At 42.0% G+C, this 24,621-nt stretch overlaps 1 protein-coding gene across 2 annotated transcripts in view; it reads right to left on the bottom strand.

Annotated features, from left to right (window-relative positions):
* Positions 1-24,621, bottom strand: part of kdm1b (lysine demethylase 1B) — a 115,111-nt gene that overhangs the window by 74,087 nt on the left and 16,403 nt on the right. The window contains exons 5-9 of one of the 2 annotated variants that reach the window (XM_085988912.1): positions 22,183-22,294; positions 21,378-21,494; positions 14,607-14,645; positions 11,095-11,308; positions 3,112-3,296 (exon numbers count right to left, since the gene is read on the bottom strand). In XM_085988912.1, coding sequence (XP_085845038.1) covers positions 3,112-3,296; positions 11,095-11,308; positions 14,607-14,645; positions 21,378-21,494; positions 22,183-22,294 — 667 coding nt within the window. The remainder of the gene's footprint in view (positions 1-3,111; positions 3,297-11,094; positions 11,309-14,606; positions 14,646-21,377; positions 21,495-22,182; positions 22,295-24,621) is intronic. The other variant, XM_085988913.1, reaches the window with a different exon arrangement.

Raw genomic sequence — 24,621 nt, 5'->3', positions numbered from 1 at the left:
GGCTAGACTCATATTGTTGCAAGAATTAAGGAGATTAGCAGGTTTTCCCCCCACTGAGCATTATTGGAACATGGAATGCTTTGCCAGAAGTGGCTATATCATTTAAAAGGGACTTGAAAAAGTATTTGAAATGTAGACATATAAAAAGGATACAGGAAAAGGGCAGGTAAATGCAATTAGAGTAGATAGTTCTAGTTCAAGAGCTAGCACTAGCAGCGGCATAATGAACTAAATGATCTTCTATGATTAAAAGTGAAGGAGGAGGGGAATCTGGAATTAAGCACATCTGTAGACACAAGACAATAGCAAAACATAGATGTGAGATTTTGCGGTGTTAATGACAGTGAAACTGTCAGCGTTGCCGTCTTTACCCCTCTGAAACTGACCGGAACTTCAGGATTTAGCGCATGCACAGATAAACGCAGAAATCCTAAAGTTGCAGTCAGTCATTCCCTGCTCCACCACAGGCTGTGGAACTCCCCCATAGCTGGCAATCAGTGAAATCACAAACTGACAAAAACTTCCCTTTTTCTGTTCTAATATTGCTGTTAAACACCCCATAAAGTTACGCCTTGTTGAAAGAGGTGCAACTGGGGTTTTAACAGTGTATTGACTGCTGAACAACAATTTTGGTCCTGAAAAACCAGTTTTATATTTGTGGAATGTCAAATTTCTCCATTATGATAAAAATTACTAGAGTTTTAAAACAAAAAGTATTCACTTTTTTTAAAGTTTGTTTATGGTATTTTAGCTTCTACCTTAACCCCATGTCCCAATCTTTATTTCACTCTAAAAATTTTTTTTAAAAAGTGAATGATAAACGCTGCTTTTTATTTCCTGGTTTGCTGTCGGTGAGAATTCTTCAATGTGATTGGCTGTTTAGACAGCTTGATGACATCACTGCTGCTGTAAACTGGAGATCCCCTTTTAACAGCGCTACAATCAAATCAAGGTCAAGAAAGCTAACGTTTTCGCCACAGAGATCGCAAGCTCTTTGCAGGCAACTTTCTTCAAAGGCAGCGGCAACGCTTCGCCACAGACTGCAAATTCCAGGCCATTCTTCTCGTGCAATAATAGAAAGCACTCAGAAAAGGTGATAACCCTAAAAGGATACTAACAGGGCCAAAACTGAGGATGCACATAAGACAGTTAATATGTGATGAGTTAATTCACTGGAGAAGAAACTAATGACTTAGCCTCCATAATCAGACATAATTGAACTAAGTTTCTGCAACGACCAGCAATGAGATGCGCGTTTTAAAGACTGAAGATGCTCAAAATAAACAATTCTCAAAAATGGATGGCATTTGTCCTAGGGTACAAGAAGAAATATGGGATTAGATCTGAGAGATGCTGATGGTCATGAGTGAGTCAATGAAAGCTGAGCAGTCTTGCTAAACAACTAATGTGGTATCTAATTTAAAAAAAGTGAAAAACACCCATACAACTACAGACTCATTAGTCTTGTATCAATATCAGCTAAAATAATGGGATAACCTCTTCTTTCCAAATGATTGAGAGGATAACCTAAAGAACCAAACTGACTTCAATGTGGATCTTTAGCTCATCTGCTCTCTTATTCACAATCAATGCTAATGTGATTGCTGAGGACTTAATTGGACAGCCAGAGCAATCACACACACTGCACAGACTGATGTTAAATGAGAAGGCAAGAAGCACCATGTTGAGGGGAACAGTAACAAGACAAAAGATAGTCAAATGAAGAGAGTGTCAAGTAGGGACCAATGAGCAAACTGGTTTGTTCAACTAAGCATTTTCAAATATATTTTTGGTAGAACTACATGACGGTTGTAATTTTGATTCGTTCAGATCAACCAAAAAGGATCAGATGAAACTTTTTTTTTTTGCAGGGGTGGGGGTGGTTGGAAGAGAAGAGAAGCAATGGGAGGAGTGAAGAGGGAGTCAAAGGAAAAAATTGGGAACTGCAGCATGAGAAACAAAGGGGAACCATGAAAACAGAAAAAATATTTTTTGCACAGCAAGCCAAGTCCAATGTGTTTGCTGAGCTCAAGTCTCTGTTTATGTAGTCCAAGATACAGTGCATGCCAAAGTGTTTTAAATATATTGATGCCCAACTGAAGTTGCTATTTTAATTAAGGTACTTTATCTTGATGTAGTGCTATTAACTACAGACATGTGGTTCTAGTGCCTTCAAAAGCACTCCTGAACATAAATGTTTACCTCTGTAAACCCAACAGCAATTGAACCCGCTTTTGCTGTTCGCTCCCAAGACCCAAAATGTACCCAACTGGAACATAAAAGGGCCTGAAACCTGCTGCCTTTTGTCAGATATAATTTTCTCCTTCTGAGTCTTGAGCTTTACCTACATTATAGAATACAAGTAGTAGATGTGTCTCTACTAATAGGCTGAGCAAGTATCAAATGTTCAAAAAGGAAATCAGAATCATATACACAAATCAATTTCTGCATTCAGGTTCAAAACACACAAATTTAGTATAATTCTCAGAGCAGATTTCTTTGGCTGTACTTGTAATTTCAACATGTTAAACTTTCAAATTTGCCAGATTAGGAAATTGGAGAGCATGCTACATTCCACTTTGATTACTATAGGACACATCAATTAACATACTAAATTAAAGCAATTAGTAGGATTCTATTTGATATGCCTTACTTATGTGTCTGTTAATATCATCTGCACTGGCATTTTGCCAGACAGTCCAGATGGTCTTACATTCAACTGTATGTGCTAAGTTGATCTCAACCAGAGCATAACAATTATCCTCAGAATACCCAAGCTAGGAATGAAGGGGAGCAAAAAAAATGTCCTGTGGCCAGAAGCTCCACTTCGGATTGCTGTAAACTTGACCGCGTGCTCCCTGCTGAAAGTGTAAGTGAACCCAGGATAGGGCTTGGCTGCAACATCTCCCACATTCAAACAATCTAGAAGAACTTGCTTTCTGCATAAAGGATGGCCATCTGCATGAAGAATGCTACCTGTGGAACTGTATCTCAGAACAAGCTGTCACCTTTGGGGGATCAGGGATAAGGTGAGAAAAATGTTTGGGTGGTGAGAAAAAAGGGCAAGGCAAAGGGAAAGGAAGGGGGGAAAATGATCCACACAAGGCTTACTTTGCAGTTAACGTTCCAAAGAGCCAAAATGAGATTTCTCAATGCTAAGTACATTGTAGGATCCCGGGAATATTCAGGGAACTCGTACAACTCGTCCAGTTCCATCACATCTGGCCTCACACAAAGGGCCTTTCCACACTCATTGGGCTGATAGAAAGGTTGGAAGTAAGGACTCATTCCTGCAACTGACCACAACAAATTCAAAGTTAGTCCAATTTACTGATACAGTACATGTAAAATGTTAATGCTTTCCCCCCCCTATACTGCCCTTATTCGGTTATGAATCTTCAGAAGCAGCAGGCAAACTGAAATAAACTCTGCAGTAATAGAGCTACTATTGTTCTTTGGTTCAAATGGTGAATGGTGCAAATCTAAATTCTGATTAGCGGATCTACCATGGCATTGTTAATCATTATTTAGTGGATGTGCTGTATTGTAATGGGAGCATTTGGCCATAAACCATACAATATTACATAAATATATACCAATATTAATCTTCAATGGCATTGCTCAAGGACAACATTTTGAGGGGAAAATTGTCTTTCTAGTCTTGTAGTGATCTCTCTGCTCATCTCCAACACTATCTCTCACTGCCTTGTCTTACATTCATCTCCCACACACATGTTTTTGTTGTCTCTATATCTGGGTTAATCTCAGACTCTCCTCACACTTTCTCCCTCTGTGCAAGTCACTTCTCTCTGCTTCTTAAACGGTTTGTCTTTCTCAATCTTTGCTTGTCTTTGTTTTTCCATTCTCTGTGTGGCACTCTATGCTTCTCACACACTCTTTTTTGAGAGTGTGCAGGTAGATGAAACCATATAAAAGGCCAATAGAATTTGGGGCTTTTCCAAATAGGGCCATACAGTACAAGAAGTAGAGATGAATTTATACAAAACATTGGTAGGCCAAAATTTGAATACTGTGTGCAGTTTTGGGCACCAAATTATAGAAAAGGACATTAAAGCCATAGAAAATATACACAGATTCAACAGGATGATGCCAGGAATGGGAAACTGTTGAGAGATTTGAGATGCTGAAACTATTTTCATTGGAACCGAGAAGGCCAAAAGGAAATTTAATTGAGGTTGTCAGTATTAAGAGCATTGATGGAGAGAATAGGAAAAGACTATTTGTACTGATTTGGAAGTCAGTGAGGAGGACATCAATTTAAAATACACTAAAAAATGAGGAGAAACGTAGGAGTTGAAGCTTGGAATACTTTGCTGCAGGGAGTGGTTGAGACTAAAGTTCCTGCTAAAGACTGCACGCGCGGCCACATGGTAACCTGAAAGGTCCCGCGCAGGCCGCTCACCGGCTTTTACATTGTAAATACCGTGCATACGCAGAAATTTAAAGGGACTGCGCATTAAAAGAAACAGGCCGAGCAGAACAAAGCGCAGCTTACAGAGAACATTGGTTCAGGCAGAGACCACTGCATCTTTTAAGGGAAAACTTGGATAAATATTTGAAGCAGATGATGTTACAGGGAAATGGGGGAGATCAGCGATTAATTTTGGTTTACGCTAGCAAAGAGCCGGTACAGACACGATGGGCCAAATGGCCTGCTTCCATGCTGTAAATGAATTATACATACTCATGGGCTGGTCTGTTTACATATCAAAAGGAGTTCCAGGTAATGTGAAGGGAACAGTAACCTTGACCGAGATATCAATGAAGAAGGAGCCTTTCAACAGGGAGGCCATACCACACTCAAAGCACTGTAAATCGGCAATACGTTTATATGTGCAAATGGCATTACCGAGTTACATAGCCTTTGAATCAGATCATTTCAAACTGATCTTTATAGACACAAATGTGGTAAGTTATATACAAAGGTCCACTGTACCCCCGTCATATATTTTTGTCATCTCTTATCAAATGTTCAGCTAGAGGCTTCTAATCTGTAGTGGAATCAAAATTATAGATGGACGTCGCTATGAAACTGTACCACTACAGTTAGCCTCTACAGTCTTTTATTCCATCAACTAACCAAAATGTGTAGTCACATTTCTATAAATCAAACAGAATTTTAACTCATTGACCCAAAAGAACCTTTACAATTTTACTGTATTGAACCTTGCTAAAATTAGAATGGGGTAAAGTTTCACCACTTAGCCTGGCTTGTCATTTCATCCCAGTTCAAATATTTAAACAAAACAAATCCCTCAACTGAACATGATCTTGTACAAACTTTTCAGAATTCAATAAGAAACAAAGAGCACCAACAACACAAGCATGATTATCCCTCCTTTTCTACTCTATACCTCCCCAGTGATTAACATAGTTAACTGCCATGCCACCACTCATTTCTCCTTTCAAGATTCAGATTAATTCTTGGTCAATATATTGACAAATCTTAAAAGGCATGGTTCATACAGGATAACCAAGCTCTTTTTTTTTTATATAAACAGGGAGGAGCAATATTCCTTTTTACACCATTTTCTTTACTACTTTCATGGTTTCCCTATGTCATAGGTAATGGGCAGTCAGACAAGCTACTCCGAGCTCTCTGCCAATGATACGCTGAAGCTGGTCACTAAATTGTAAGCAGGAGCACCCCACAGATAATCTTCCTTTGATTTCAGTATTTGCTCAAGATCACATTTCTTTTTTTCCAATCAATTTTCTCCCCCTTCACCTCAAAAGGCACTGACCTATGCTCGGGTGCTGTTCCACAGAGCCATTTGGACTCTGCCAGCTCGTACAAGTAGCTATTCCTCATGTGTAGGCCTCAACTGTGAGTGTCAACAGGATAATAACAGGAAGCATCACAGCCGAGCCCAATCCGGACTTCACCTGATGTGCACTCCAGCAGGGTCAATGAATAACAATCAGGAGTGGGGAATCTGGCCAATTTTATCTTCCCTAGCCAGAGGAATGGAAGCTAAATTTTACCACCCTACCTCCATAAACTGAGATCAGCTAACTCAGCACAGACAAGGGGTTGAGCCTGGGATCTTTCCAGTCTGTGTGGTTCAGCTACTAACTGCCTTAACCAGTTGAACCAGATGGGAACCCAACAGCATGTGTGAATAAAAAATGGCAAGCATGATACTACATCTCTACTCTTTAGCAAAGTGCACTGGCACTCCACCATACCAAAGAAACCATTGGAAAATTTAAAAATATTTGTTGTAGTGAAATACAATTTAATTAATAAAACAAAAGTGCATGCCAAAGATATCAACAGCTGTTTTGCCTCAAACCCATAGGTCCTTCAGTTAATTTAACAGAACTGATTAACATATTTATTTTGTGAAAATTGAAAAACTCCAAAACCATTTTCCATTCACACCTACCATACTAATTCTACTTAACTTATTACCCACAACTTCAACTGTTGGCAACTCTTGAAAAGTGCATTCACCAACTCAAAACTGGCAATTACAAACATCAAAGTGAAAATTCACCAAAACTGGTGATTAACTTGTTAGGAGCGTGAGCCAAAAGGCAATTCTTCCATAGATCTCAAGATTTTCCTCAGTTTAAAAAAAAAGGAAATGCACAGCTTCTAATGTATGCCAGCATTCACGCTATAAATCAGATTGCTATCTGATTTGATCTGATGGAGAGCCATCGGGGATATACTGTCAGGAACTGGGCGTTTGACTGGGCAAAAATAGTGCTCATTGGGACATCAGAGTTGATCAAAATGTACTAAAAGCAGAACTGCTTATTGGTACAAAAGCCAGTGCAGTGCTTCTGGTGTAAATGAACAGTAAGCAGACATGTGGGCCTATTGTATGAACATATTGCACAACTTATTGCCAATCACATCACTGAAGTAACATTAAATGTGCCATGAATACATTACTGTGGACAATAAACTTATGTAAGGACACCTTTCTTTCAACATTCCTATGGTTTGAGAGTTTTATTTTATATGTATTAGCTTGTGAAGCACACGTCATCACTAAAGCAATCAATTTTACAATTTAGCACTCCCAGAGCAGAGCTCAGCATGAGAGCATATGGGGAATTTGGGCACGGACATCAACATGGCCAAATCACTGCTCCAATAGATAGAAAATAGTGTGGGTGTTGAATCAGGCATGCTGACCTCCATATACAAATTCTTAGCACATATTTCCATTGCACAAGGCTCTATAATGCAAATATTGAATTGTAAAATGTACTCTTAAAATTGTAGATCCAACTGTGATTCAAAGACTTGGGTTTTGGGTACACATTTCTAATTATTTAATACTTTTTTTGCAAGAGGTCCATGTTACAATCTGCATACGGAGGGGAAAGTAGCAGTCACCAATTTAGTTGACAAGCAACACTAGTATACGATATGCATTTGTAAAGAAGCAAAGGAGGTTCATCTATCACCACATTGGGGTACAGTAGTGTAGTGGCTAGCAACCATAGGCCTGGAATAACAATCCAGAGAACAGGGGTTCAACTCCCCCATGGCAGTTTGAGAATTCAAACTCAGTTTTTTTAAAATCTAGAAATAATTTAAAAAAAACCTGGCAGAGAAAAAGCAATGAGACACTTGTGACAATTTGAGACAAAACTATACAGACAAAGAATAACATGGTCAAAATGCCCAGTAGAACCATCAGCAGCCACATTCTACAAGATATTCAGCGCCCGAATACTTTGGAGAGAAAAGCAGGTTTCGTTCAGCATGAGACCACTGGTAATCCCATCTCCTGCACTGGATCTCACACACAGTTGTGATCAAATGTCAGTCACGACCCCACTAGAGTTTCTAATACTACCTTCATTGCTTAGCACTCAACACTGTGTCACATTAGCAGAGATTCCTGCAAGATTTTTCTCCATATCTTAAGTTCATAGCATCTTCCTGGAACTGATCTTATGCTCCACAGTTTGAAAACCACTCTTTATAAACAAGGTAACCCCAGATTACTACTTCAAAGTCAGATGAGACATTAAACCGAGGCCCCATCTTCCCTCTGTGGACGTAAAAGATCCCATGGCACTATTTTGAAGAAGAGCAGGGGAGTTATCCCCGGTGTCCTGGCCAATATTTATCCCTCAAACATCACAAACAGATTATCTGGTCATTATCATATTGCTGTTTGTGGGATATTGCTGTGCTCAAATTGGCTGCTGCGTTTCCTACATTACAACAGTCACTACACTTCACTACGTCACTATGCTTTGGGACAGCCCGAGGCGGTGAAAGGCACTATATAAATGCAAGTTTTTCTTTTTATAATAATAGGCAGAGTCAAATGGTTTTATGAAAGATAAATCGTGTTTAACAGATCTTTTGTGGTTGTAACTGACAGACTAGATAAGGGGTAACCAGTGGATGTAGTGTATTTGGATTTTCAAGAGGCATTCGATAAGGTGCCACACAAGAGGTTGTTACACAAGATTCGGGCTCATGGGATTGGGAGTAATATATTAACATGAATTAAGGATTGGTTAACGGACAGAAAACAGAGTGTAGGAATAAACAGGTCATCTTCTGGTTGGCAGGTTGTAACTAGTGGAGTGCCACATGGATCAGTGCTTGGGCCTCAACTATTTACAATCTATATCAAAGACTTAGATTAGCAGACAGAATGCAATATACCCAAGTTTGCTGATGATACAAAGCTAGGTGGGAAAAGTAAGCTGTGAAGAAGACGCAAAGAAATTACAAAGGAATATAAACAGATTAAGTGATTGGGCAAGAATGAGGGGAAATATGAAATTATCCACTTTGATAGGAATAATAGAAAAGGAATAATTAAAAAAAAAAAAAAATTCTGCTTTTCTATGAGACTAATAAATGTTGGTATTCAAAGGGATTTGGGTGTTCTTGTACACAAACCACAGAAAGTTAACATGCAGGTACAGCAATCAATTAGAAAGTCAAATGGGTACATTAGCCTTTACTTCGAGGGGGTTGGAGTATAAGAGTAATGATGCCTTGCTGCAATTATATAGGGCTTTCGTGGGACCACACCTGGAGTACTATGTACAGTTTTGGTCTCCTTACTCAAGGATATACTTGCCTTAGAGGCATGCAACAAAGGTTCACTAGATTGATTCCTGGGATGAGAGGGCTGTCCTACAAGGAGAAGATTGAGTAGAATGGACCTATACTCTCTGGAGTTTTGAAGAATGAGAGGTGATCTCATTGAAACGTATAACATTTTTAGAGGCCTTGACAGGGTAGATGCTGAGAGGTTGTTTCCTCTGGCTGGAGAGTCTAGAACTAGGGGGCATAGTCTCAGGATAAGGGGTCAGTCATTTAGGATAGAGATGAGAAATTTCTTCACTCAGAGGGTTGTGAATCTTTGCAATTCTCTACCCCAGAGGGCTGTGGATGATCAGTTGTTGCCGAAGATGCCGAGAAACTCCAGTATGATTTGGACAGGTTGGGTGACTGGGCAGAAGCATGGCAGATGCAGTATAATGTGGATAAATGCGAGGTTATCCACTTTGGTGGCAAAAACAGGAAGGCAGATTATCTGAATGGCAATAGATTGGGAGAAGGGGGAAGTGCAACAAGACCTGGGTGTCCTTGTGCACCAGTCGCTGAAGGTAAGCATGCAGGTGCAGCAGGCGGTTAAGAAGGCAAATGGTATGTTGGCCTTCATAGCGAGAGGATTCGAGTACAGGAGCAAGGATGTCTTGCTGCAGTTGTACAGGGCCTTGGTGAAGCCACACCTTGAGTATTGTGTGCAGTTTTGGTCGCCTTATCTGAGGAAGGATGTTCTTGCCATGGAGGGAGTGCAGCGAAGATTCACCAGACTGATACCTGGGGTGGCAGGAATGATGTATGAGGAGAGATTGGGTCGATTGGGCTTATACTCGCTGGAATTTAGAAGAATGAGAGGGGATCTCATTGAAACTTATAAAATTCTAACAGGACTAGACAGACTAGACGCAGGAAGGATGTTCCCGATGGCCGGGGAGTCCAGAACCAGGGGTTACAGTCTAAGGATAAGGGGTAAGCCATTTAGGACAGAGAGGAGGAGGAATTTCTTCACCCAGAGAGTGGTGAACCTGTGGAATTCTATACCACAGAAGGCAGTGGAGGCCAATTCATTAAATATATTCAAGAAGGAGTTAGATATATTTCTTAAGGCTAAAGGGATCAAGGGATATGGGGAGAAGGCAGGGACAGGGTACTGAATTTGGATGATCAGCCATGATCTCATAGAAGATAGGAGCCTGCTCCACCATTCAATGTTTCTATATTTCTATGAACATATTCAAGACTGAGATCGATAGATTTTTGAACAGTAAGGGAATCAAGGGATATAGAGATAGGGCGGGAAAGTGGATTTGATGTAGATCAGCCATGATCTTACCGAATGGCCGAGCAGGCCTGAGGAACCTGTATGGTCTACTCCTGCTCCTATTCCAAACATTACATAAGGCTCAGTACTTGTGGAGAAAGGAGTGGAAAAACAGGCCACTCCTGATCACTAGCGTGTCCTCTGCTGGAAGTCTGCAGGTGTAGAGATCAGGCAAGGTTAGCTTCAGACTATGATGCACCAAGCTGTTCAACAGCCTCCCAACACTCACCGCCAAGACTCCTATGGTACCAGAGGATGCACAGCAGCCTTGGAATTATAGAACAGCAACATTAATGGATTCCACCTTCAGGGGAGGTTGGAAATATTGTCAACAATGAAATACCTCACAACATCAAAATAGTTTATTCCTACCTCTTGGTATAGCTACTTCCTGCTCCTGAGCAATTCAGAATTACCCATGCTTTCTGGGTGGGGGAAACAGGCAAACAAGCCAAGAAGCATCATTCACAGCATCTGTAGATATGTGTACCTGGCCATCCCATCTTCCAGTTGAGGGAAACTGGACAGGTATAGGTCGTTAATTTTTTTGTTTCATTTACTTTGTAAAACAAAAGTTCTATTTTTTCTGAAAATTACCATTTCCAACCACTGCACCAGAAGCTAATCTTTGAAGTGACCCATACAAAGGCACCATTTATGGACTCATACATTATGGATTACATTATCAGTTTATGTCGTGACATCTTACCAGGTGACCGGACACGGTTTTTGCTGTGCTCAGACGAACTCATCTTCATACTGGAGAACTCATTGTGGAAACGGTTAGTGCCGATACAGGACGGACTCATTCCTACACAGTCTGGGTAGTAAGCACCAAGAAAGGGGGCTGCTGGGCTGTCCTTCAATAGCGGGGGCACAATCAGCATGGAATACCACTTATTATCTCCAACTTCACTCACTCGCTGAGAAAAAAAATTAACATGAGAAAATTCTGAAAATTCCCTTGTTTATATACATGGACCACCTTTTAAGAAACTAATGATGGAGGCACAAACATCCATTATTTGCAGTTCGGTACACCATAATCACGAATTCATATTTTAAAGATGGTCATTATGCACCGCTTATTAATTTTTCTTTCTTTTTACTAACTGAAAATATAAAACTTTTACTGTTAAACACATCCAACTAAACACATTTAGTACAAATGAGGCGACTAGAACTTCAAAAAAGGAATGATCAAAAACAGGCTCCAAAGCTTGAACTCTGCTACAGTTCATACTTGACCAACATTTACATTGATCTTTTGTTTCAATGGAATTCTCTCTCAGCCATGCCCCTGGTACAATATATTTAACAAAAAAGGTATGATCCAGTGGACCAGTTAACAATAAGGTCGCAAAATAATGTTAATGTATATCTTTTAATTTAAATAGTTAAGAGCTCCAAGAACTGTTTAGTGGATAAATGCACCTCTAGGTATGGTACTGAGCCATACAGACCAGATCAGTGGTTCAATTCCTCGTCTGTGCTGAGCTAATGGATCTCAACTGAAAGAGCAGTTAAAAACCACAACAGATATTCAGCACCCTCTATCTGGAGGAGGAGGAGGAGTGGGAAGAGAGGAAATTAGGCACTGTTTCTGGTCCTGATTGTAACCAGTGGCTCCTGATACAATGTGCATCTGCTTGCATCAGGCTCAACTGGAATGCCATCTGTCATCAAACAGCTTGCCATCACTCACACACAAAGAATGGTCACTTGGAAAGGTACTAAGCAGTGTTTGGTGCAACAGTACCCCAGGAACAGAAAGCACTTCATGAAGAGAGAAAAGCAGAGGAAAGAATATTTTCATTTTTAATATAGAGTACATAATCAGAATTTAAAAAATAAATTTGGTGTGTAGGATTCACTTAGGATCATGAAAGGCAACTACACTCATAATAAAGAGCAACTTCCCCAAATATGCCAACTGAAAAATCATATTGGGTTACAGAACTAAAACCTGTGGACGTGTTCTCCAGGTTTACTGTCAAAAAGCCTCTCAAATCAGACCAATCATCCTCGATTAATGCCATAATGGTAGAGGATAGTGAATATCATGCATATGATAACATGTTTTCAAGTGTTTTCATAACCACCAATGCTTTGCCCATATATAAGTTTAATAATTTGCATCTATATCCACATTTATGTTCATAAATTCAAACATCTCTTCACATGGCATCAATTTGAGCAAGGGAAAATAGCTTCCATTTTCAATCACAGGACAAAAATTCCATTTATCATCACACAGGCCTGCAGTACATGCATATAAGAACATGGTTCTTTCTTCACTTAACCCACGCTGCAGCCGATCCCCACCCCACTGCCCCACCAGGTGTATGGAAGGAAAAGAAAGAGCATGTTGAGCAAGGTGCAAGAAGAAAGAGGAAATTATCAGGCTGGGGGGGGGGGGGGGGGGGGGGTAAAGAGACAGAATACTCCATCCCTCTCCCTGACAATTGCCTGAGGCTGAACCAGACTGTTCGCAACCTTGGCGTCGTATTTGACCCCAAGATAAGCTTCCAATCAAATATCCGCGCCATCACTAAGACCACCTATTTCCACCTCCGTAACATTGCCCGAATCAGATACCTGTCTCAGCTCATCTGCTGCTGAAACCCTGATCCATCATGCCTTAGTTACCTAATAGCAAAATACTGCGGATGCTGGAAATCTGAAATAACAACAGAAAATGCTAGAAATACTCAGCAGGCCAGGCAGCATCTGTGGAGAGAGAAACAGAGTTAACATTTCAGGTCTGGGACCCTTCATCAGTTCTGATGAAGGGTCACAGACCTGAAACGTTAACTCTGTTTCTCTCTCCACGGATGCTGCCTGGCCTGCTGAATATTTCCAGCATTTTCTGTTGTTATTTTATGCCTTAGTTACCACTGGACTTGACTATGCCAACGCACTCATGGCCAGCCTCCCATCTTCCACCCTCTAAACTTTTAAACTCATCCAAAACTCTGCTGCCCGTGTCCTAACTCGCACCAAGTCCCATTCACCCATCACCCCTGTGTTTTCTGACCTACACTGTGGCCCCCGATCAAGCAACACCTTGATTTTAAAATTCTCATCCTTGTTTTCAAATCCCTCTTTGGCCTCGCCCCTCCCCATCTCTGTAACCTCCTCCAGCCCTACAACCCAGTGATATCTGCGCTCGTCCAATGTTGGCCTCGTGCATATTTGATTTTAAAATTGGTGGCCGTGCCTTCAGCTGCCAAGGCCCTAAGCTCTGGAATTCCCTCCCTAAACTCCTCTACTTCTCTTTCCTCCTTTAAGACACTGCTTAAAACCTACCTCTGGACAAAGCTTTTGGTCATCTGCCCCAGTATCTCCTTATATGACTCGGTGTCAAATTTTGTTTGAGAACGCTCCTGCGAAGCACCTTGGGCCATTATACTATGTTAAAAGGCACTATATAAATGCAAGTCCACACACACACACACACGGGCAGGGGAAAGCAGAGAGTGAGAGTTAGCCTGTAACAAGGTTGAAAGCTTCTCTGGCTCTGCTGAGAGCACAAGAAATGGCTTCCCTCAGTGCTTAGTTGAAAATTGTTGTAAAATAACATTTTCCAGTTTACCACGCATACCATGAAAGATCCACTAGTAAAAACTTACATTTTAGTGGCTTATTCGCTCAAGATACAGTAGCCTCTGTAGCATTCCAATTTGCTTGCCCTCAGCATCCAATAGGTTGAATCAACGTTCATCAAGTTTTAGAATTTTGAAAGTTTAATTTCATTTCATGTACAGTTGCTTCCAAGAATGTGGTTTGGGGGGAGGGAGGGGTGTCAAGGGAGCAATAATGACCGTAAATATTCACTCCCTCCACCACCAGCGTACTGTGGCTGCAGTGTGTACCATCTACAAGATGCACTGCAGCACCTCCCAAACCCGCAACCTCTTCCACCTAGAAGGACAAGGGCAGCAGGCGCATGGGAACACCACCACCTCCAAGTCACACACCATCCTGACTTGGAAGTAGATCGCCGATCCTTCATCGTCGCTGGGTCAAAATCCTGGAACTCCCTACCTAACAGCACTGTGGGAGTACCTTCACCACACAGACTGCAGCAGTTTAAGGCGGCTCACCACCATCTTCTCAAGGGCCATTAGGGAATGGGCAATAAATGCTGGCCTTGCCATCAACACCCACATCCCATAAAAAAATTTAAAAAAATAAAAAATTTGTTTAAATAGTACTTACCAAGTCTTCAGACAAAGAGCAGGGGTCTGCACTTTCACTCTGGATGGACACAAAAGAGAAGTCAATTTTTCTCTGAGATTTAAAAATAACTACACATACATATATTCCAATTTTACTTCTCCCCACATCATACACCAAGCCAGACCAAGAGGGATGGCAGACAACTACTCCCAGACAACTATTAATGGCGCACTGAGACCAAAGCAGTTTCCAGTGGAGAAGCACCAACTCTGATGCCTTCCCATGATGGTAAACCAAGATAGCTAACCACCACCTCACAACTCCATTTCCCTTTTAATGTTGAACCTGCTTGATGGTCAATTGTAAAGAGGAGCAATTCAGTTTCCATAAAACGGAGTCAAATATAAATTAATTACATACCTTCAATTCATCTTGCTGCTAAAAATGTTTCAAATGCCCATTTTGACATCATTGTTAGAGGATAGGCACTGAACCAGTAATTAAAAGATGAAAACAGGCTTGAAACAGAGGAACACATGATAGTAAATATCCTGAATGACTACTTTCTTCAATTAATCACAAGGAAAGGCAAGAGCAACAGGCCATCTCCAGAGAGAACCCAGGCAAAATTAATGACAGCTGGAAATCCTAAACAGGCTTAAAAGGTTCAAAACCAATAAATCCCCAAGGGTAAAAATTATTTATCCCACAGTACTAAAGGAATCTAGGGAGATTTGAGAGACATTAACAATTATGAGAGCATCTTTAGACACTGGAGAGATACAAGTATGTTGGTATTAGGCAAATGTGGTGCCCATATTCAAGAGGAAAATCAGGCTCAGACAACCAAAATAAATATTAATCTTACTTCAACCCCCATGTAAAATAATGGAATTAATCAGGTATAAACTTGGAGCATCTGTACAATAATAACAGAGTAATCAATATGGATCTGCAGGGCAGGGTGTGGGAGGATCCTGCTTGACCGACTTCTTTAAGGAAGTGACATCCCAAGTGGATTATGGTAATTCCTACAACATGTTGTACTTAGATTTCCAAAAGGATTTTGACAAAAAAGTTTGTTGTGAAAAGCCATTAGTTAAAGTTCAAAGCTATGAGGATTCAGGCTAAATCCAGGGTACAGATTTTAAAAATTGGCTGATGGGTAGAAAATAGTGGGTTCTTCTTAGAGGAGTTAGATGAGGGAAAGGGGAATGGGGCACCTGAGGGATTAGTGTTGGGACCACTATTGCTACCAATTTACATCAATGATTTAGACTCAGAAATGCAATACAAATTTGCAGATGGTGCTAAACTAGGAGGGACAGTGAAATTGGGAAGCAGCTTAGAAATTACAGAATTAGATAGACAAAATATGTAAGTGGGCAGAACAATGAGAGTCAAAATTTAATAATAAAGTTAAGGATGAATTTAACAAGACATAGGAGTCTTAAACTCAATGCTCAAAATGTCCAACCAATGCAGAAAAGTAATCAATACAGCCAACAGAATGTTGAATATAGCCAAGACAATAGAATACAAGTCAGAGAAAATTATGGTCAAACTGAAGTTAAACCACACCTTGAGTACTAATTTTTTTTTTTTTTTTTTTTTTTTTTTTTTAAATTCGTTTAGGGGATGTGGGCGTCACTGGCAAGGCCAGCATTTGTTACACATCCCTAATTGCCCTCGAGAAAATGGTGGTGAGCTGCCTTCCGTGTGGTGAAGGTACTCCCACAGTGCTGTTAGGGAGTTCCAGGATTTTGACCCAGTGACTATTAAGGATCAGCGATATATTTCCAAGTCAGGATGGTGTGAGACTTGGAAGGGAACTTGGAGGTGGTGGTGTTTCCATGCGCCTGCTGCCCTTGTCCTTCTAAGTGGAAGAGATCGCGGGTTTGGGAAGTGCTTCCGATGAAGCCTTGGCGAGTTGCTGCAGTGCATCTTGTAGATGGTACACACTGCAGCCACGGTACGCCAGTGGTGGAGGGAGTGAATGTTTAAGGTGGTGGATGGGGTGCCAATCAAGCGGGCTGCTTTGTCCTGGATGGTGTCGAGCTTCTTGAGTGTTGTTGGAGCTGCACTCATCCAGGCAAGTGGAGGAGTATTCCATCACACTCCTTACTTGTGCCTTGTAGATGGTGGAAAGGCTTTGGGGAGTCATGAGGTGAGACACTCACCGCAGAATACCTAGCCTCTGACCTGCTCTTATTGCCACAGTATGTGTGTGGCTGGTCCAGTTAAGTTTCTGGTCAATGGTGACCCCCCAGGATGTTGATGGTGAGGGATTCAGAGATGGGTAATGCCGTTGAATGTCAAGGGCGGTGGTTAGACTCCCGTTTGTTGGAGATAGTCATTGCCTGGCACTTCTGTGGCGCGAATGTTACCTGCCACTTATCAGCCCAAGCCGGAACGTCATCCAGGTCTTGTTGCATGCGGGCATGGACTGCTTCATTATCTGAGGAGTTGTGAATGACATTGAACACTGTGCAGTCATCAGCAAACATCCCCATTTCTGACCTTATGTTGGAGAGGTGGTCATTGATGAAGCAGCTGAAGATGGTTGGGCCTAGGACACTGTCCTGAGGAACTCCTGCAGCAATGTCCTGGGGTTGTGAGGATTGACCTTCAACCACCACAACCATTTTCCTTTATGCTAGGTATGACTCCAGCCAGTGGAGAGTTTCCCCCCTGCCAATTCCCATTGACTTCAGTTTTACTCGGGCTACTTCATGCCACACTCTGTCAAATGCCGCCTTGATGTCAAGGGCAGTCACTCCCACCTCACCTCTGGAATTCAGCTCCTCTGTCCATGTTTGGACCAAGGCTGTAATGAGGTCAGGAGCCAAGTGGTCTTGGCGGAACCCAAACTAGGCATCAGTGAGCAGGTTATTGGGGAGTAAGTGCCGCTTGATAGCACTGTCGATAACACATTCCATCACTTTGCTGATGATTGAGAGTAGACTGATGGGGCGGTAATTGGCCGGATTGGATTTGTCCTGCTTTTTGTGGACAGGACATACCTGGGCAGTTTTCCACATTGTTGGATAGACGCCAGTTTTGTAGCTGTACTGGAACAGCTTGGCGAGAGGCACGGCTAGTTCTGGAGCACAAGTCTTCAGCACGATAACCAGGATGTTGTTGGGGCCCATAGCCTTTACTGTATCCAGTGCGCTCAGCCGTTTCTTGATATCCTGTGGCGTGAAGTGAATTGGCTGAAGACTGGTTTCTGTGATGGTGGGGACCTCGGGAGTAGGCCGATATGGATCATCCACTCGGCACTTCTGGCTGAAGATGGTTACAAACGCTTCAGCCTTGTCTTTTGCACTCATATGCTGGGCTCCACAATCATTGGAGGATGGGGATATTCATGGAGCCTCCTCCTCCTGTTAGTTGTTTAATGGTCCACCACCATTCACAACTGGATGTGGCAGGACTGCAGAGCTTCGATCTGATCCGTTGATTGTGGGATCGCTTAGTCCTGTCTATAGCATGCTGCTTCTGATTTTTAGCATGCATGTAGTCCTGTGTTGCAGCTTCCCCAGGTTGGCACCTCATCATTTTTAGGTGCGCCTGGTGCTGCTCCTGGTATGCTCTTCTACACTCCTTATTGAACCAGGGTTGGTCCCCTGGCTTGGTGGTAATGGTAGAGTGAGGGATATGCCGAGCCATGAGGTTACAGATTGTGGTGGAATACAATTCTGCCGCTGCTGATGGCCCACAGCACCTCATGGATGCCCAGTTTTGAGCTGCTAAATTTGTTCGGAATCTATTCCATTTAGCACGGTGGTAATGCCACACAAGACGATGGCGGTGTCCTCGGTGTGAAGACGTCTCCGCAATGACTGTGCGGTGGTCACTGCTACCAATACTGTCATGGATAGATGCATCTGCGACAGGTAGATTGGTGAGGACGAGGCCAAGTAGGTTTTTCCCTCGTGTTGGTTCTCTCGCCACCTGCCGCAGGCCCAGACTGTCAGCTATGTCCTTCAGGACTCAGCCAGCTCGGTCAGTAGTGGTGCTACCGAGCCACTCTTGGTGATGGACATTGAAGTCCCCCACCCAGAGTACATTCTGTGCCCTTGCTACTCTCAGTGCTTCTTCCAAGTGGTGTTCAACATGGAGGAGTACTGATTCATCAGCTGAGGGAGGGCGGTAGGTGGTAATCAGCAGGCGGTTACCTTGCCCATGCTTGACCTGAAGCCATGAGACTTTATGGGGTCCGGAGTCAATGTTGAGGACTCCCAGGGCCACTCCTTCCCGACTGTATACCACTGTGCCGCCACCCCTGGTGGGTCTGTGCTGCCGGTGGGACAGGACATACCCAGGGATGGTGATGGAGGAATTTGGGACATTGTCTTCTGTATAACTCAACATTCAGCCAATCAAACCCAGGAGGCAGGGTAAAGAAAAAATACATGGCGGATCACGAGTCTTAAAGTAGGAATCGCCAGTCTTAAAGGTCTCCACTATGAGCAAGACTGGAGAAACTTGAACTCTTCAGCTTTGTTGCTCCCAAAACACCTCTCTACTCCTTTAAGACACTCCTTAAAACCTACCTCTGATCCTACTATATTATGTGGCTCGGTGTCAAATTTTGTCTCATGACGCTCCTTGGGGCATTTTACTACGTTCAAGGCACTATATAAATGTAGGTTGTTTTTGAATGGAGAAGTTGGAGTTATAATCTTATAGGAGGTATGCAGAATTGTAAACAGTATTGAAAAGGTAAATCTGAAAAGATACTTCAAATTAAATTGCAAGAGTAGGAAAAGGAGTTACAGGTTAATCTACTAAAAGACAAATTTAGGACTGAGAGTAAGAAGTTTTTCTTCACACAGAGATCAAAACATCAAATAGACTCCCAAATAGAGTAGTGAATTCAAAATCCCTGGAATCATTTAAGAATCATTGGATGTTGCAGTGGGAGGACTTGAAGGTCATTCTGAATAGATGAGCCAAGATGGGCTGAATGGCCTTCCTCATCCATAATTGTGATCTTGTGATTCAACCCAGCTAATTGCTACACACTTCATCTTTTTGATCAGAACTATATTCGAAATGTAAACAGAAGAACGTAATTCACAAAACAAGAATACAATTCAGAAAGGCTATTTCTGTACAGTTGTTCAGGATCTGCATATGGTACACTTAAGAATAGAGTATAATTAATATATTCTATTAAGGTAAGCTAACTAACCCTTCAAATACTGCTTTTTCCATAGGAGGCTTTAGTGCATGTAAAACAAATGGCAGCCCCCTGAAAGATGTAATGTTCTTTTAAGCAAGCACAAGATGATTGGCGAGGAATGATTATGCCACCAAAGCTATTAGTTGACAACTGGAAGATAGCATTTGACAACATCTGCAGCTGGATTCAATTTGTGTTACACAAGGTTTGTCAACATAGCAGGTAGCATGTTAGAAATGGCATCACTTTCTAAAGGTTGAGCAGACCAAAATTGTTAAGTTTGTATAGCTGCTCAAGGCCAAAAGACAAACCCAACAGAATGAAAATAAGTCGAAAACGTTTAATCCCATCTGATGCTTCGATACTGGTTAGCTCATTTTGCTAACCAAGAAGAAATTTAATTCACTTAATTATCCCTAGTTTATTTAGAACCAACCTTATTGTTCTTTTCTGAATCTTTTTCTAATTTTTTTTGTAAATAGCAAAATGAAACTGGACAAAACTGACCATGTTATTTTGCATCCTTACAAATCCTTTACAGCATTTAGTCACATATACACACGAACATTCTATCTGCCTTACCAATTAAGGCCATATACGACAACACTTTCAACGCTTGTCTCATGGTACAAATATATTTGCTACTTTTATCATTAAATGTACTGGACAGGAAGCCCCCATATAACTTTATTGCCTGGAGGGGATTTTAACTGCCGGGCTTCACTGGATGTCAGACTCCCTCCTGGATCTGGTGGGAATCACCACCTGGCCAGTGGGCAGGAGCAGAATTTTGGATAGCAGGAGGAGGATGGTGGGACCAGAGAGAAGTGTCCCCTGCACTAAGGCAAGTGGTCATGTGGAGTCATGGAGAGAATTGGGGTCAGGAAGAGGGGAGGAACCCCCAAGGGGGGTGGGGGGGGGGGGGGGTGGGGAGAAGGAGAACCAAGGTTTCCCTGTGGGACCTGGAGGAGCACGCCTGCTCCACCTAGCCCACAAGAAAATTATAAATAAATGAAAATAACCTACCTTCTTGGGCCTCTTCTGGCCCCACTGCTAATTGCCGCCAGATTACACCGATAGGTCCAGAACTGTGTATGACTTGCATGATCGGGAGTTGGGGTACTAATCGCGTCATAGTACCAAACTCTCGAAAGCAAAACGACACAGTTAAAACGGCACCGGGCGTGAGCACAGCGAGAAGCGCGCATCTGCCATTTTAACCACCTACCTTCCCAGTCCCGTTGGGAGGGCAGGGCAATGTTCCCTGCATTTTTTTTCCCCCCAGGCCGCACGGCTCCTTTAAGGGGCTGTGTCCCATTCAAAATACCGCACATGCATGGTTTTTATATTTAAAAGCTGGCAAGCCGACTGCGCGGGACCTCTGGAGCGCTGCACGGTCACACAGCTTACAGGGAACATTGGGGTCGGGTTAAAATTTGGTCTAAATGAAACTCTGAACAAACTTGAATCTCTTACAAAAAAAAGTAACCGTGACAATTAGAACACTTAGCATCAGCTTAGTTTCCATTGTAGAACAGATTCTCTAGTAATATTTCTATATTGTTCCAACAGCCTCACTGTTTACAAATGAGTACTTGGTGATAAATTTTGCACTTCACCTTGACAGTAGTGTGAGTTTTCATGCCGCAACGGTATGTTTTTGCTGATGCTGCAGTCATGTGGATGTCTCTTGTTAACTGACGCCATTTTGCACAATCCTGCTTTGTACACTGTACCTGTTAGACAAATCAAATAACCAACGGCATTAATTGGTGCAGAAACACAAATGTGTTGTTGATAAAGAAAAAAATACGGGTTTGCGTAACACAGTATCACAACCAAATAGGTCAACACAAATTGCAAATGCAGGAAATTTTTGACTCTAGAGAGAAAAAGAGAAGAAATAAAAGGCCATGAGTTCTTTTCACAGTGGTCTGCACAATCAGTACAGTCATGGACTCTTCAATTTATTTAATCTACTAGATTTGGCAAATAACCAGAGCTAAACCTACCTGAAGTGAAATCCTGGAAAGCTTAGCCCTTGCTCGCACCCGTGCCCCACCCAGCATTTAAATGAAACACACATTACAATCACTATTACTCAACCAGACTGGTTTTATTCTACATGTATGAAATTCTCACTGTCCCAACGGGATGGGAGCCATAACTTCAGAACACTTTATTGCTATAGAAAATAAAAGATATGGATCATCAGTCACTGTCACAACCACGTATTGAGCAAAACTTTTGCTTCAGAAATTATGCTTAGCCCGAGAAGCTTTTTTCATGAATTAATTTTAGCCTTTTGATTACTTTGCAATGAGATTTAAAATTCTATAGTGGAACTTTTTGTGCACCCTTGTATAATCTCTCAAACTAATTCAAAATCTATTTGGATTACTAACTTTCATTTATTGAACTTACCCAATAAGGAACCAGTTGATCAGACATAAATGCTTTCAGGCTAGGCTCACTTTTGCCATTGCTGGTCCAAATTCTTTTCCAGGTAGCGTATTTCTCATATCCATCTTTGTGGCTAGAGAAGGTTTAAAGGAATCAGACAAACAGCAGTGTGGCCTACCAAGCTAGTAATGCTTAAAATTTGCACATTATTGAAAATATGAATGAGGTACTTTTCTTTCTTCAAATAGAAGATTTACGTAAATATAAAAGACATGGATGGACTATTTCCTAGATGAGCTTTTATTTCCTTGCCATCCTCCTCTTAAATCAAGTACACTCAAAATTTACATAATTAATACAATAAACAATTAGATTTTAAAACAAAGCTCCCAATGATGGCTCAGATGGGAACGGATCACCCAATGTTATTTGGTCAGAAGGAAAAGGGAGGCTAGAGGTTCGGTCTTTGATCTGTGCTAACATAAGAAATAGGAGCAGGAGTAGGCCATATGGCCCCTCAAGCCTGCTCCGCCATTCAATAACATCATGGCCGATCGTCGCCCTCAACTCCACTTTCCCGCCCTATCTCCATATCCCTTGATTCCCCTAGAGTCCAAAAATCTATCTGTCTCAGCCTTGAATATACTCAAAGACTGAGCCTCCACAGCCCTCTGGGGCAGAGAATTCCAAAGATTCACAACCCTCAGTGAAGAAGTTCCTCCTCATCTCAGTCTTAAATGGCCTACCCCTTATCCTGGAGACTATGCCCCCTAGTTCTAGATACTCCAGCCAGGGGAAACAACCTCTCAGCCTCTACCCTGTCGATCCCTCTCAGAATCTTGTATGTTTCAATGAGATCACCTCTCATTCTTCTAAACTCGAGAGAGTATAGGCCCATTCTACACAATCTCTCATCATACGACAGTCCTCTCATCCCAGGAATTAATCTAGTGAACCTTTGTTGCACCGCCTCCAAGGCAAGTACATCCTTCCTTAGATAAGGAGGCCAAAACTGTGCACAGTGCTCCAGGTGTGGTCTCACCAAGGCCCTGTACAATTGTAGCACGACTTCCTTACTCTGATACTCCAACCCCCTTGCAACAAAGGCCAACATGCCATTTGCCTCCCTTATTGCTTGCTGTACCTGCATGCTAGCTTTCTGCGTTTCTTGCACGAGGACACCCAAATCTCTCTGAACACCAACATTTGAAAGTTTCTCGTCATTTAAAAAATATTCTGTTTTTCCATTCTTGCTAATGTTACAACAACTTTAATTTATATTATATCGTCAACATTGGAAAGACATCCCAAGATGCTTCACAGAATTATGAGGAAAACTGATGCCAACGCAAAAAATGAGATTAAGAGCGGTGACCAAACGCTCAGTCAAAGAGATGAGTTTTTTAAGAAAGGGTCTTCAAAGTGAGAGGGAAAGAGGTTTTGGGGAAGAATAAAGAGTGGAACCTTGGTGACTGAAGACCTGGTGACCAATGGAGCAGCGAAGGAAAGGGGGGTGAGGGGGATGCACACGTAGCTGGAGGCAGAGGAATAGAGAATTCATGTGGGGAGTCACTGTGGGATGACGGAGATTACAGACATAGACACGAGACTATGTAACATGTTTAAAAACAAAGAGATCGGGTGATCAGGGGCCAATATAGGTCAGCAAGCATTGGGGGTGGGGGGGGTAAATGTGCAATATGATACAAACAACAGAATTTGGATCAGCTGGAGCTTATAGAAAATGCAAGATAGAACGTTAGCAAGAAGTATATTGCAATAATTGAGTGTGAAGGCGACAAAAATGCCTCCGCGGTTTCAGCAGCAGATGGGCTGAGGTAGAGGCAGAGGCAGGCCACAAAACAGATGTGGGAAGTACCGACTTTTTGACAGAGACGGTATGGGGTCAGAAACTCAGCTCAGGGTCAAACAGGACACTGCAAACAGTCTGTTGCAGCCCGTGACAGTGGCCTGGGATGGTCGGGGTGGGGGGCGTGGAGGGGTGGGTGGGGGAGAGGGAGTCAATAGCAAGGATACAGTTTGAGGCGGGGCCAAAGACACTAGCAATTCCTTCATTCACACAACAGGGTCACACTTGCTACGCAAAAAAACTAAAATCTCCCCCCACCCAAGCTCGCAAAATTGAGATATAACATAAGTTTTTCCAATTATGAACTTTATCACATGTAGATATGATGCAGGCAGTCTGAAATGTTAAACACCACTGTGAAACAAACTAGCAGTATTATAGCAGTTTTTAAACCACTACACTATCAAGACCTCCCATCAGTGAATGTTCTTCAAATTTCAGGTTTCACCCTTTGTACCATAAATGTTACAAAAATATAAAATTGCAAAAGACAGCCAAAATTACTGTAAAAAGTGTCACTTCACAACTGCAAATAACATTCCAGTTACTATAATATGGGGAAAAGCTGACCATGTCTAACAATTGTTAAA

The sequence above is a fragment of the Somniosus microcephalus genome, chromosome 5 (genome assembly GCF_052327205.1).
Source record: "Somniosus microcephalus isolate GS21.2 chromosome 5, FLI_Smic_1.0, whole genome shotgun sequence".
NCBI classification, from domain to species: domain Eukaryota; kingdom Metazoa; phylum Chordata; class Chondrichthyes; order Squaliformes; family Somniosidae; genus Somniosus; species Somniosus microcephalus.
The sequence above is the reverse complement of the archived record's forward strand: the minus strand, read 5'-3'. Positions and strand labels throughout refer to the sequence as shown.